The sequence below is a fragment of the Gekko japonicus genome, unplaced genomic scaffold (assembly GCF_001447785.1).
Source record: "Gekko japonicus isolate JY-2015 unplaced genomic scaffold, Gekko_japonicus_V1.1 scaffold384, whole genome shotgun sequence".
NCBI classification, from domain to species: domain Eukaryota; kingdom Metazoa; phylum Chordata; class Lepidosauria; order Squamata; family Gekkonidae; genus Gekko; species Gekko japonicus.
The window spans coordinates 858,184-870,412 of NW_015175980.1; the positions used below are offsets into that span (position 1 = coordinate 858,184).

Sequence of the window (12,229 nt, forward strand, 5' to 3'; positions counted from 1 at the left end):
CACATATGCAAACATTGTAAGTTCTTCTGCCTCCCCCATACACGTTTTTAAACGTTTGATCTGCAGAATCTGACGCAGCGGCCAGGGCTTAGCCCCACTGTGTGGCTTTCGCTATCCGCATGGCGGTCGGCCACGATTAAATGATTATTAATCATATCCAGTGTTTTTGCCATCTCATTTCACAAAGCCCATAAATTCCTGCAAAACAAAGATGAGAACCTAGCAGGGGGTCAGAGTCTTGCTGTTCAAGGCATCTTGCGGGAAAGGACTTACAAGGAGCTTACTGCTTCGATACAAGGCATCGTTCTCTTTGGCGGAGAGATCAAAAGGCACGAGGCCCATGCTTCTGCAGATCTTGTTGCACGCATGAGAATGGAAGAACAAGGCCATTCCCCGCACACCTAGGGACATTCAAAGAAACCCTATGGAGAGATCATTTCAATACACAAAGCCCCAAATCCTCCATAGGGAACTGGGTATGCTTCATCACCCCTATTGCTATTCTCAGAACTCCCATAGACTCTAAAATGCTGCTTTACAGATGTTAACGTAGTATGATGAAACATCTTTTCAAAAAGTCACCCTGGCGGCACAGGAAGAAGCAGCTACGATGGCTCCTGCCTCAAGAAACGCAACACTGAGCTTTCGTATAACAAATCTGCCATCCAGAGCAATGGAAGGATAATTATTTAGTGAGTATGTTTTTACCACCACCCCCACTTCCACCCAGGAACTCACAGCAACACACATCATTTCCCCATCTTCCCATTCTATCTTCACAACAATCCTGTGAGGTAGGGTAGACAGAGATAGGCAGCAGCAGCCCAAGACAGAGGCAGAAAGGCAGAAAACAAGACTGGCAGTGTGAGAGAGAACTAGGACTAGAGCCCAAGTTTCCTGAATTCTAGTCCAACCACAACACAACAATGGCCCTCAAAAGCGAGCGGCAGGGAAAAGATAACATGCTCCCAGGGTACACGCCCCTTCACTGGTGCAAACCACTCCCTCCCCAAAGGCAGTTTGCGGCACAGAACAAACGGCCAAGGCTGTTATCCCACAGTAACAATCAGCTCTTTCCCAACAAACTACCAAGGCCACAAAACGTCAAGCTGTTTTTTTTGTGTGTTTTTTTTGGGGGGGGGGTTACCTAAGTTGCCATCTCCGAAGTCTGTGCCACTCTCTGTGTGGATCTGAGGGTCCGTGTAAAGGTCTCCGACGCCTTGGATGTCTACGATGATCAGCTGGTGCCCTGACCGTTCAAATGTGAAGTGGCTAAAAGCCTGTGGGGGGAATCGGCTAAAGTGAGAAGAGGCCTGCCTTAAGATGTCACTGCTGCACTTTGGTAGCCACCGTAACACAGGAGCCACACTTGAGGAAGCCACTTCATGTGAAATAGCTCTCCACACTGGCACAAGACCACCCCCTCCAATGAGACGTTGGGGTCTACTGACTCAAACAAACTTATTCCTCTGGGAAGTGGAAAGATTTGAGTCTGGCAGCCCCTTAAAGACCCACAGGCTCCCTTTGTCAGATATCCCCTGGAAACCTTGTTGGTCTCTAAGGTGCTACTGGACTCAAACTGAGCTCTTCTACTGCAGACCAACATGGCTACCCACCTGGAACTATCCTCCTAGGGAACTAGGGTTCCCAAGTACTTACCGCGATCCGGCGGGGGAAACATGCTCCCCGGCCAGACCATTCCTCCCTGTAACACAGCATGCCGTCGCCAGGAAGTGACGCTGGGCAACGCTTTGGCAATGGGGCTGAAAACTCGATGGTACCATCAAGTTTCAAGCCCCATTGCCAGAGCGTCACCCAGCGTCACTTCCTGGCGACGGCATGGTGCGGCGCGTCTGTTGTCCCCGTAGGAATGATCCTGCGAAGATGTCTGTGTCCCCCGCCGCATCACGGTAAGTTCTTGGGAAGCCTGTAGGGAACTGTTTCTGACAAGAAAGGGTATTCACATGACACCGTGTTATCAGCAGCTAATCTTCCAATGGGCTTGCTATATAAGACATTAAGACTACCATTTCTGCAGCAAACTTGGGTTAGTCGGTCTGATGTAAGTAACACACCCCGGTTTGCATGTAAACCCTTCAAGCATCTCTCCCACCTCTAGACAGGAGGAAATCTTTCCTAGAATAGTGTCTCAGTGGCTACGAGAAGGATACTGCCCCATAAACTATGGTTTGTGAATTCAGACATTACAACCAATTGCTTTTTGTAGCAGGAACTCCTTTGCATATTAGGCGACACACCCCTAATGTAGTCAATCCTCCAAGAGCTTACAGTAGCTCATTTAAGAAGAGCTCTGTAAGCTCTTGGAGGATTGGTTACAACCAGTCAGTTAGTATGAACTGTGATTTAAAAAATCAGCTGTGAACCAATCTCCCAGAGGCCAAGAGGGAAATGAGAAGATAGGTTTCCTGTGGCAAGGAGTTCCAAAGATGGGAGATGACCATTGAGAAAGGCCCTGAGCTGCACATGGGCTCATCTTAAGTGGCAGGTAGGTTCATACAAGGAGGTAGTGACGCCGCAGGCTGCAGCCCTATGCCCAAGGAAGCCTTTACCTGTGGGGTGAGGCGAATGTTGTCGTCTCGCACAAATCCTGAGTTTGAGTTGTACTTGATGTATTTGCCCTCGATATAATGCTCCAGGTGAAACAGAGGCTTGCCCGGCCGGTTCTTCATTTCAATCATGCAGGTCTGGACTATGTCCACCTGGCGAGGAAAGCGAGCAACTTTTGACAAACAACATGCTTCAGTCAAATCAAAGGGGGAGCAGAGTTAGGTAAACTCCTGCCAAGAAAAGCCTCCTGATCTAAGCAAACAGACTGAAGGAGCCATTTCTTTGAACAGGTGCAGAATTATCAAGACTTCCCAAGACATTTTTGCAGAGCAAAACAGCACACTGGATTCACTCACAGATAACTCAGGTTTCCATTTAAAGGGGTAGGGAGAAAAATGGGAGATTGCCTCTCACTGCAGGCAACATTTGGATCCAAGCCACCAAGAATGTCAGCTGTGCAAGTCAAAATTCACGAGAGCTGCCCAATAGCACACACCAGATCTCCTGTCACTTCTGGTCCAGCCCACCACTTAAGTTCCTCTTCTAAAGCCCCGCTCCCCACATCCCCACCTGCAGAGGTGAGGTGCACTGGAAACTGCAGACGGGGACTTCTTAGTAGTGGCGCCTTACCTTTGGACTGCCCTCTACCTGTCTGGCTGTCCTATAGGCACTGGACCAAAGCATTTCTTTCTAATCAATGCTTTTAACTGAGGGGTTCCATTTTGTTGAATCATTTTTATGGTCATCTTCTCTGGCTGGAGGGCTGTTTTACAAAATCCTTTTCGGTTGCTGGATTTTGTTTCATGCTGTTTTTATGGCCTGTATCATCATTGATCGTTCGTATGTTGTTGTTTTTATGGCTGTGTTGCATTGTTTTTGCTTTGTGAGCTGCCTTGTGCAGGTCCCTTGAGAGGCAACGTGTAAACTTTTCTCGAGGAAGTCAGGAGACCCCTGCTTTTAACAGACCGCCCGTACACAAAAGGTTCAGGACCATGAGCCACTCATGCTGCTTAAATGAGGCCCAATTTGAATATAACACAGGCGAGACAAACTGAGCCATGCCATATTCATTTATTAATTTTTAATTATTTCATTATACATATTATTATTTTATCAATAATTATATTTAACTATTCCAATTTACAAAACAAAAACAAAACATAAACTAGAAACTACACTAATCCTCTAAATAATAGCAGCACTTGCCCGGCATCTAGTTTTCAACTGGGGTTCCTGCTGCTTCTTACATTGTGCACATTTTGCATGCCAAAGGAGTCACAGCATGGGTGTGCCAATGTTACACACCTGAAGGCACAGTTTGAATGTAATGCTGGCCATGGGAAAGATTACCCAGATATGTCCTTCTTCTCCCCCTCAGGGTCATGTTTCAATCAGGCCGGGGAAGACCCTTCCTGAGAGACACATGATACTCCGGTGGTAGCAATTACTTCTACATACCAACACACAAACTGACTCAAGTGATTGGTGGATCAACTGAACCTACAGAGATGCCTTAGACAGCACTGGTCTATCAGTATTGCATACACTGACCAGAAGCAGCTCTCTCGGATATTGGCTACAGAAAGGGCTTTCCCAGCACCTGTTACCTGACATCCTCTTAAGTGGAGATTTCAGGGATTGAATTTAGGACCTATTGCATGCCACTCTATGGATGAGCCACAACTCCTTCCCCACTAACACCACAACTGTCACACGTTCCTACTTCCTAGAATTCTCCTCCCATTAATCAGTTTGCAAAACCTTATGATTTGTATGCCGCTTTGAGCCACAAGGATAGGTGGGGTATAAATATTTTAATAAATCATTAACATAATAAAAGAGTGTAATAATCTCGACCCAGTGACTTTTGGGGAAGGGGGGTTATTTGGGGGTTTCAGCCAGCTGCTTTTAAACGGCCATGCTTTTAATTAGGATTTGTAAGCCGCTTTGAGTTATAAGGAAAGGCAGGATATAAATGTTTCAGTATATGAAGAAAAGAATAAACAAATCTTTTAAAAAGTGTAACAGTTCAATCTTGACCGAGTGGCTTTTGAAACTCTCTGGGTGGTTTCAATCCCCCCCCCCGCCCCCGGATCGATGCAACTCTGTATCGTGAGAGGGGTTCACGTGATGTGGTCCATATCCCCCCCAGGATTGTCATCTCCCACTTCTGCTCACTGTCTCGAACTAGATACCTGCTTGGGTGGCTTATGCCGATTGTACTCTTCCCCCCACAGCTTTGCCTCCATCTGGAGCCGCACATCCTCAAAATAGACGTCTCTGCTGACCGTCTCAATATACCGCTTGGCCACATAGTTGAAGGCCCCTTTCCAGTTCTGGGTGTGCAGAAAATTGGACAGCTTTTTCCTGCAAGGAGAGGACAAAATACATGGAGATAAATTGGACCCGGTACTTTGGGCATATCCAAAGGCACAGCGATTCATGTTGCTCTCCTATGCTCTTGCTGCTGCCAAGCTTACAGTGCGCATCTCCAGTTGTGGCCATCATATTGATAGGTTTTTTTGGGGGGGGAATTGCGCTGCTGGGAGACGAACCAGTCCCACCCAGTTGGCTTATCAGGTAGAGGTTAGTGGGTTTCCCAAAACAAACTGGAAACCTGGAGATGGAATGGGGTGGGAATTGACTCCAGCAAAAAAATGCTAAACTTTTTAAATACTATTGCAGGAGGAGGTGTGGGAGGCAGATAGACCTTCCCTATGGGCCACAATCCATGGGAAAGGTGTCTTGCACACTGCTCAACAGCAAGAGAACCTCTGGTGTTCAACTGCTGCATGTACTGGTGCTGGAAATGTGCAATCAGCTGTTTTTTTCTAGCACACGTGCCTGTAGCAGTTCCCGCAGTAGGAGGGGCCATGGCTCAGTGGCACAGCAACTCCTCGGCATGCCGAAGGCCCCAAGTTCAATTCCCAGCATCTCCAAAGAGTCAGTGATGTGAAAGACCTCCACCTGAGCCCCTGGAAAGCTGCTGCCATTCTGAGTAGACAATACTGACTTTGATGGACTAATGGTACGAATCAGTATAAGACTGCTTCACATATGTTTATACCTGTTGTGTTACGATGAATGCAAAGAAACTGCATGACCAAGGTTACTTCTATGGCAGACTCTGGTAGTATATTTAACCACCACTATTTCTCTTACAGCTCTGACCTGGATGGCCCAGGCTAGCCTGATCTTATCACATCTCAGAAGCTAAGCAGAGTTGGTCCTGGTTAATACTTGGATGGGAGACCAACAAAGAAGTCCAGGGTCGCTACATGCAGGCAGCCAATGGCAAGCCGCCTCTGAACATTTCTTGCCTTATGACATCACCATAAATCAGCTGCAACTTGACAGCACTTTGCACATTTATCTTTTAACATCTGTTTTTCTATAGTAAGAACATACCTGCTGGATCAGGCCCCATCTAAGTCAGCATCCTGTTTTTCCCAGCAGCCAGAGAATACTCCCGGGATGCCCACCCGCAGGGGAGGAAGCCAACAGGCCTCCCCCCAGCAACTGGTAATAAACAGGTACACTGCCTCTGAATATGGAGGTTCCATTTGGCCATCACAACGACCAGCTCTTGATAGACCACCCACAAATTTGTCGATTCTTCTTTAAAGCTACCTAAGTTCACGGCCATTAGCACATTCTGTGGCAGAGAATTCTGCACGGTCACAGTGTGCCAAGAGAAGAAACAGCTTGTTTCATGTCTCCTCAGGCTATTCCCCTACCCGACTTACAAAGAGCGATGTGGTGTTAAAATTAACTGAGCTTTCAACTTAAAAAGACCCCACCACCAATGTTCCCTCTAAGCTGAGTTAGTGTGAGCTAGCTCACAGTTTTGTAGCCTCTGGCTCACACATTTTCGTCTTAGCTCAGGGAGGATGGTTCCAGAACAAACTAATTTATTCAGTAGCCAAATCGCTCACTCACAACTTTAATGCCAGGAGCTCACAAAGTAGAATTTTTGCTCACAAGCCTCCACAGCTTAGAGGGAACATTGCCCACCACCTGCCCCCCGTCCCACAACAACTCAATCCAAGGAACCCTACCATCAATATACTTACGTCCGGAAGCACTCCCGCATTGCGCCGCGGCCAAATGGCTAGAAAGAAACAGAAACACAATCAACTTCCTAGAAGCTTGACGGATGTCTGGGGGGGAAAGAAATCTTCACTTCTGCCTTTCCTTCGTGGAAAAACGTTCCACCAGAGGCACACAACCTTCTCAGGATGCAAGGAACTCTCCGCTCAGCCCCAAATGACAGCTCACAGCAGAGCTTTCCGTGTCAGTAGGAAAACAGAGGTCATTCCTCCTCACCTGGGAAGCCATTTTGATCAGAACCTCATCTTCGACCCACTCCCCAGTAACAGCATTGTACCTGCCAAACAAAAAGCACAGGCTTAAGTTCATTTCACTGCTCCCAGCTCTCAAACGAGGATGGAGGTCAGTGGGGAATCCATTAACTGGCTAACCCAGGTTGTCAGAACTCTGAGGGGGTGGGTGGCCTGAAGCGCTGCCACAGCAACTTGCCAACTTCCACCTCAATTCCTCCCCAGACAAACTAGACGGTTCCCCTCCTCCTCCTCCTCCTCACCCCCAGCATTTCCAGGCAGCTGTGGTCTGGACCCTCTCAACCCATTCTGCGTTAATGGGCACCCATGCTGACACCTTCCCTGGCACCCACCAAGTATTTTTTTAGAACGTGTGCGGGGCCAGGTGGTGCTCAGGCCCATAGCTACAGTGGGGCTATCCGGGGCTCCGCTCCCTTTCAAAACTCCTTTTAAAACATTTTTGAAGGGGTGCGCTCCTGCTTCTTGCGCCCACTGAGCCCGGCTCCCTCCCTCCCTCACCTGCAGTTTTTCAGTTTGGAGGGCTCTCCTCTGTGGCTGCTGCAGCAAAAACAACTCGCTTGGGGCTTCTGCTACCCTCCCTGATTCCTTTCCTTTAGCAGCCCCTTGAAAATTTGAAAGCCCCCCCAAAAAACAAAATCCTAGCTACGGGTCTGGTGGGGCTCGCTTCTGTTTGGCCACTGGAGAAATGATTGGCTATTGTAGATTTTTGAAAAGCATTGCTTTGGCAGCAGCTGCCACCACAACACAAGGATCTTCACAGAGGCGGCCATTCTGTGGCTAGTTCCACCTCATGTGGCATGGCAGCCATTTTGTGGACACGCCAACCATGCTGAGTCAGAATTCCAAAGGTACCCATAGGGCCAAAAAAGGTTGGGGACCCTGGTGTAAACCTTATAACCTTATATGTACCACACTGAGGCCAGGACTGAGCCCCACCGCCCAACCAACTGTGGATGCCATCTATTGCTTTCAGTGGGGCATGCACCCACAGACCCCCATCCACTGCTTTCAGCATCCTACTCCTCAAATGAGCAAGTCAACAGGGGCAGGGATTGTGGATGGTGGCCCCTTTCTGATAGACATGACCCCCTCTGGCTGAAATAGTCAGTGTGGTGTAGTGGTTAAGAGTGTCAGACTAGTACCCAGGAGACCTGGGTTCGAATCTCCACTTGCTCCATGAAAACTCACTGGCTGACCTCGGGCCAGTCACACTTCTTTCTGCCTAACCTACCTCACAGGGTTGTTGTGAGGATAAAATGGAACATAAGCTGCTTTGGGTCCTCATTGAGGAGAAAGATCGGGTACAAATGAATTAAATAAATCAACAGTGCTCTTTGTTTTTAAGTCTCAGGCAGAAGTGGCTCGTGGGATGGGTTGCAGGGAATATCCCAACCTCCACCACGGAGTGAGAAGGAGGGGGGCCCCTAACCCATGGGCGTCTGACCTGTTGGATGTCTGGCCATGCACCAGGTGGCTGCTGGGCTATCTTTGGAGGTTTTCGTCCTTTTCAGTCTCAAGTGCCCTGTACACTGAACTTCCTGTCTGTGTACACAGTACACAGGGGTGAGCAAAGGTTGTGTCTGCATTGCAGGATCACACCCTGTGTGGGCTCACAGCACGTACGCTGGTGCGTCGAAAGGTTTACATTCTAGGCATACTTCTCTGAGGAACATGCAATGCACACACTCCAGAGAAAGAGAAAAGCTATTTTAAGAACAGCACAGCACGTTACCAAGCGGCCACGCTATTTATATCTTTTAAAGAAATAAAAAATATTTCGAGGCGCCTTCTTCCTTATTGGGCTAAATCTGAAGACTACTGCAATGAGCTCCCTTATCTCCAAAGCTTGGATATTCAACATCCCGAAGTTGGGAGGGCCAAAAACAGGGATAATTGGAAGAGATAACAGAAGGGGGGGGGGAGAGTGGAGGATGCCTGCTCGATGTTCAGAATAAGAGAGGTTCAGAGAAATTCATGTGTATTCTGACCACAATGTGTTTTTATATGGGGCAGCACTAGAAGACTGTCCGGAAATGTCACACGGTGTAAACCAAGCAAAGAGAGTGCTAACTGGCATGAGATGTACATAGATCATATCTTGCCAGTCTTAAAAGAGCTCTCGATGACCCGTAAAGCCTCTGGCCCATGAGCAATGCTGGGAGTTAAATTTAGCTCAAGTAGCTCAGGGATTTCCCTCTCGCGGGGCTCCCCTTAACTTTCCACTGCACAGCAATTCTGTCAGCACCAAACAACTAAGATGGCCTCCCCTATATTCATCTGGCAGCATGGGATCCTTCACGGCACAAGTCTTTCCCGTGATACCGTGAGACGTCACAGGGTGAGGGGACCCCCACTGCAGCTCCTCCCCACCCCAGTTACTCCACCCCCACTTTCAGAAAGGAGGCTGCTGGAGTAGGGTGGAGCCAGCACATTGGTCCTGCCCCCTCACAGCCTGAGGCTTCTCATATTATGCCAGCAATGCTGGAAGGCAGTAGTATGCAGTAGTAGTATGCAGTAGTAGTATGCAGTAGTAGTATGCAGAGGCTCCCACAACACTAACAAAAGGCGAGAAGGGGGCCCACACTAATAACACACAGGTCTGTTCAGGCCCACCTCAAAGTTAATCAGCTGCAATGTCAAATGCTCCATCAGAGACATGGTGATTACACTTTTCAGAGTGGCTCCTAGTTTGATGGGCTTCTAAGACTCTCCTTTAGGAAACCTCTTGCTACTGATGTTCTCTGCCTCTAGAGTATCGGAATAGGGTCTGGGAGACACAGGTTCAAATCCCCCTTCAGCCATGGAAGCTGGCTGGGTGACCATGGGCCACTCACAGCCTAACCTACCTCACAGGGTTGTTGTGAGGATAAAGTAGAGGAGAGTGATGTAAGCCGCTTTGAGTCCCCACTGGGGGGGAGGAGGAGGAGAGATTGGATTTATACCCCACCCTTCACTTGGAGTCTCAGAGTGGCTTACAATCTCCTACCCTTCCTCTCCCCACAACAGACACCTTCTTTGAGGTAGGTGGGGCTGAGAGAACTGCTCTTGAGAGAACTGCTCTGTGAGAACTGTGGCTAACCCAAGGTCACCCAGCAGCTGCATGTAGAGGAGTGGGGAATCAAACCCAGTTCTCCCAGATTACAGTCTGCACACTTAACCACTACACCAAAGCCAGAATATAAATGAAGAAAATAAATACATAGATGTATCCAATTGGTTTTTGTCTGTTTGTTTTTTAACATTCTTATGTGGAGAGCATGACAAGAAAGAAGCAAATCCCTTTGACGAGTTCCCATAAATCCAGGGGAATGCGCCAAGCACCAATCTCGGATTCAGAAGTGGATACAGACCTGTACCGGGTGGCGTGTTCTGTTTCAATGTCCTCTAGATGAAATTCAGCCCAGGGGTCAGGCATGTGCTTTGCTTTCTCGATGGCGTGCTTCCAAGCTTCCTAAAAAAGTCAAAACTACTGAGTTATTTATACAAACGCCACACCAGGGCAACCAGAAGCCATCCAGATGTATTCCCCGCCCCACTTCTGGGGGCCGTACTAGATGGGATGGCATCCACAGATCTGACCCGTGGACATCGCTGCCCTTTTAAAGTGATTTTAAAATGTTGTGACGGACTACGGGGTGGCATTCTCACCTCCCACAAGCCTTTTCAAGTGCCAAAACAGCTACAGGGGATTTTGGCTTAAGCCCTAAACCAGGGGTCCCCAACCTTTCCAAGCCTGTGGGCCCATCTGGAATTCAGACAAGGGCACTGTGGGTGCAGCAACAAAATGGCTTCCACAAAATGGCTACCACAGGAGACGAAGCCAGCCACAGAACGATTGCCACAGCTTAACTTCAGTAACACAGTGCAGGTCCTTGCGCTGTGGTTGCAGCTGCTGCCAAAGAAATAAAAAATCTGCACAGCCAATCAAATCTCCATTATTATTATTGTTGTTATCCAATAGGCAATCAGAAGCCTTGCTGGGCAAAAACCCTACCTGGCCCTGCCAACTTCCTAAAAATACTTGGTGGGTGCCCTGACAGGGACCCCTGCCCTACACTAGCGCCATAATCCTGACATGTCATTCAGTCTTGAAAGAGCAGCTGGGGGGGGGGGGGCAAGCTGGAACAGAACTGAGGCTCTGGGAAAGCGGGTTTTACCTCAACCCCAGTAACATTTCCCCAGATTGCACCTACCCTGGGTGGCTTCAGTTAGAGAAACGGTGCAAAGGGACTGCACCCCAATCCAACTAGCCCCCCCCCCCTGTTTCTCAGGCTGTTTCTCAGGTAAGATTGCAATTTGGGGTATTAGATCATAGCCCCGACCTTAACTTGGCCCCAAGACTCTGGCTTATCCAGTTCTCCTCCAGGGAATTTCCTTATCTGCTGACTTCTGGCCGCATCCTTATCTGGCAGCCAGTTCTTCTCACGCTTTGTTATCTTATATCGATTTCAAAGCAATATACATCAAGCTGAAGCATGCTCTTAATGCAACTTTTTAAGAAGCCAAACCAAGCATACTCGGAGTAAGGACATGAAAATGAAAAACGCCTTTTAAAATGCTAACCCGAAACACCAGAGCTCTCTCCCAGCAGCCAAAGCAGATGTTAGTCTAGAAGGGATGCAGATGAAATATTACAACTTCACAGAAATGGCCATTTGGTTCAACAAAATGCTGTTACTATGGGAATGCAAGAGTTAAAAATTTTCAAGCATTTTTCACCAGTTGGTTAAAATTCTATCCACTCTTTCCGCCCCCCTTCATCTTTGCACTCATCAAAATCAAAATCATCCATCTACTTTCAACCGCAGCTCAGGTTAAAAAAAAGGGGGGGGGGAGGAGAGCAAAATCATGTTCTAGTGCTTAGTCTTTGTGCGGAGATCATCCTCTCCTGGATTAATGGAGGGCAGTGGCCATCAATGGCCATGAGCTGCGACCGTTAAATGGAACCTCCATATTCCAAGGCAGCTTAGCTCTGAGTACCAGTTAATGGGGAGGGGGAACAACAAGAGTGGAGGACTTTAGTCTCCATGCCCTGACATCTAGGAACCAGGATGCTGAACCACTGGATTGTGAACTTAGGAAAACGGTTTTTCTGTGAGTGGTTTTCCCATAGCTGAACAAATGATCCAGCTGGAGCGACTGATAGTAGACCACAGAATCAGCTCCATGCCCAGAAAAACACATGTGCCAATTCTGCAGGAAAGGCCCTGTAAAGTGCTGGGTTCGCAGCATGGAGACTCAGACTACGACATGCTCTCAGGTGCGTTTATTGTACTTCACACACTAAGATAAAAAACCGA

The 12,229-nt window shown here is 48.1% G+C and overlaps 1 protein-coding gene across 5 annotated transcripts in view; it reads right to left on the minus strand.

Annotated features, from left to right (window-relative positions):
* EEF2K (eukaryotic elongation factor 2 kinase) overlaps positions 1 to 12,229 on the minus strand; it is a 48,867-nt gene that overhangs the window by 17,962 nt on the left and 18,676 nt on the right. For all 5 annotated transcript variants that reach the window (XM_015426196.1, XM_015426197.1, XM_015426193.1 and 2 more), the window contains 7 exons: positions 10,280 to 10,380; positions 6,895 to 6,955; positions 6,642 to 6,679; positions 4,764 to 4,935; positions 2,571 to 2,720; positions 1,148 to 1,280; positions 274 to 401 (listed from right to left, as the gene is read on the minus strand). In XM_015426196.1, coding sequence (XP_015281682.1) covers positions 274 to 401; positions 1,148 to 1,280; positions 2,571 to 2,720; positions 4,764 to 4,935; positions 6,642 to 6,679; positions 6,895 to 6,955; positions 10,280 to 10,380 — 783 coding nt within the window. The remainder of the gene's footprint in view (positions 1 to 273; positions 402 to 1,147; positions 1,281 to 2,570; positions 2,721 to 4,763; positions 4,936 to 6,641; positions 6,680 to 6,894; positions 6,956 to 10,279; positions 10,381 to 12,229) is intronic.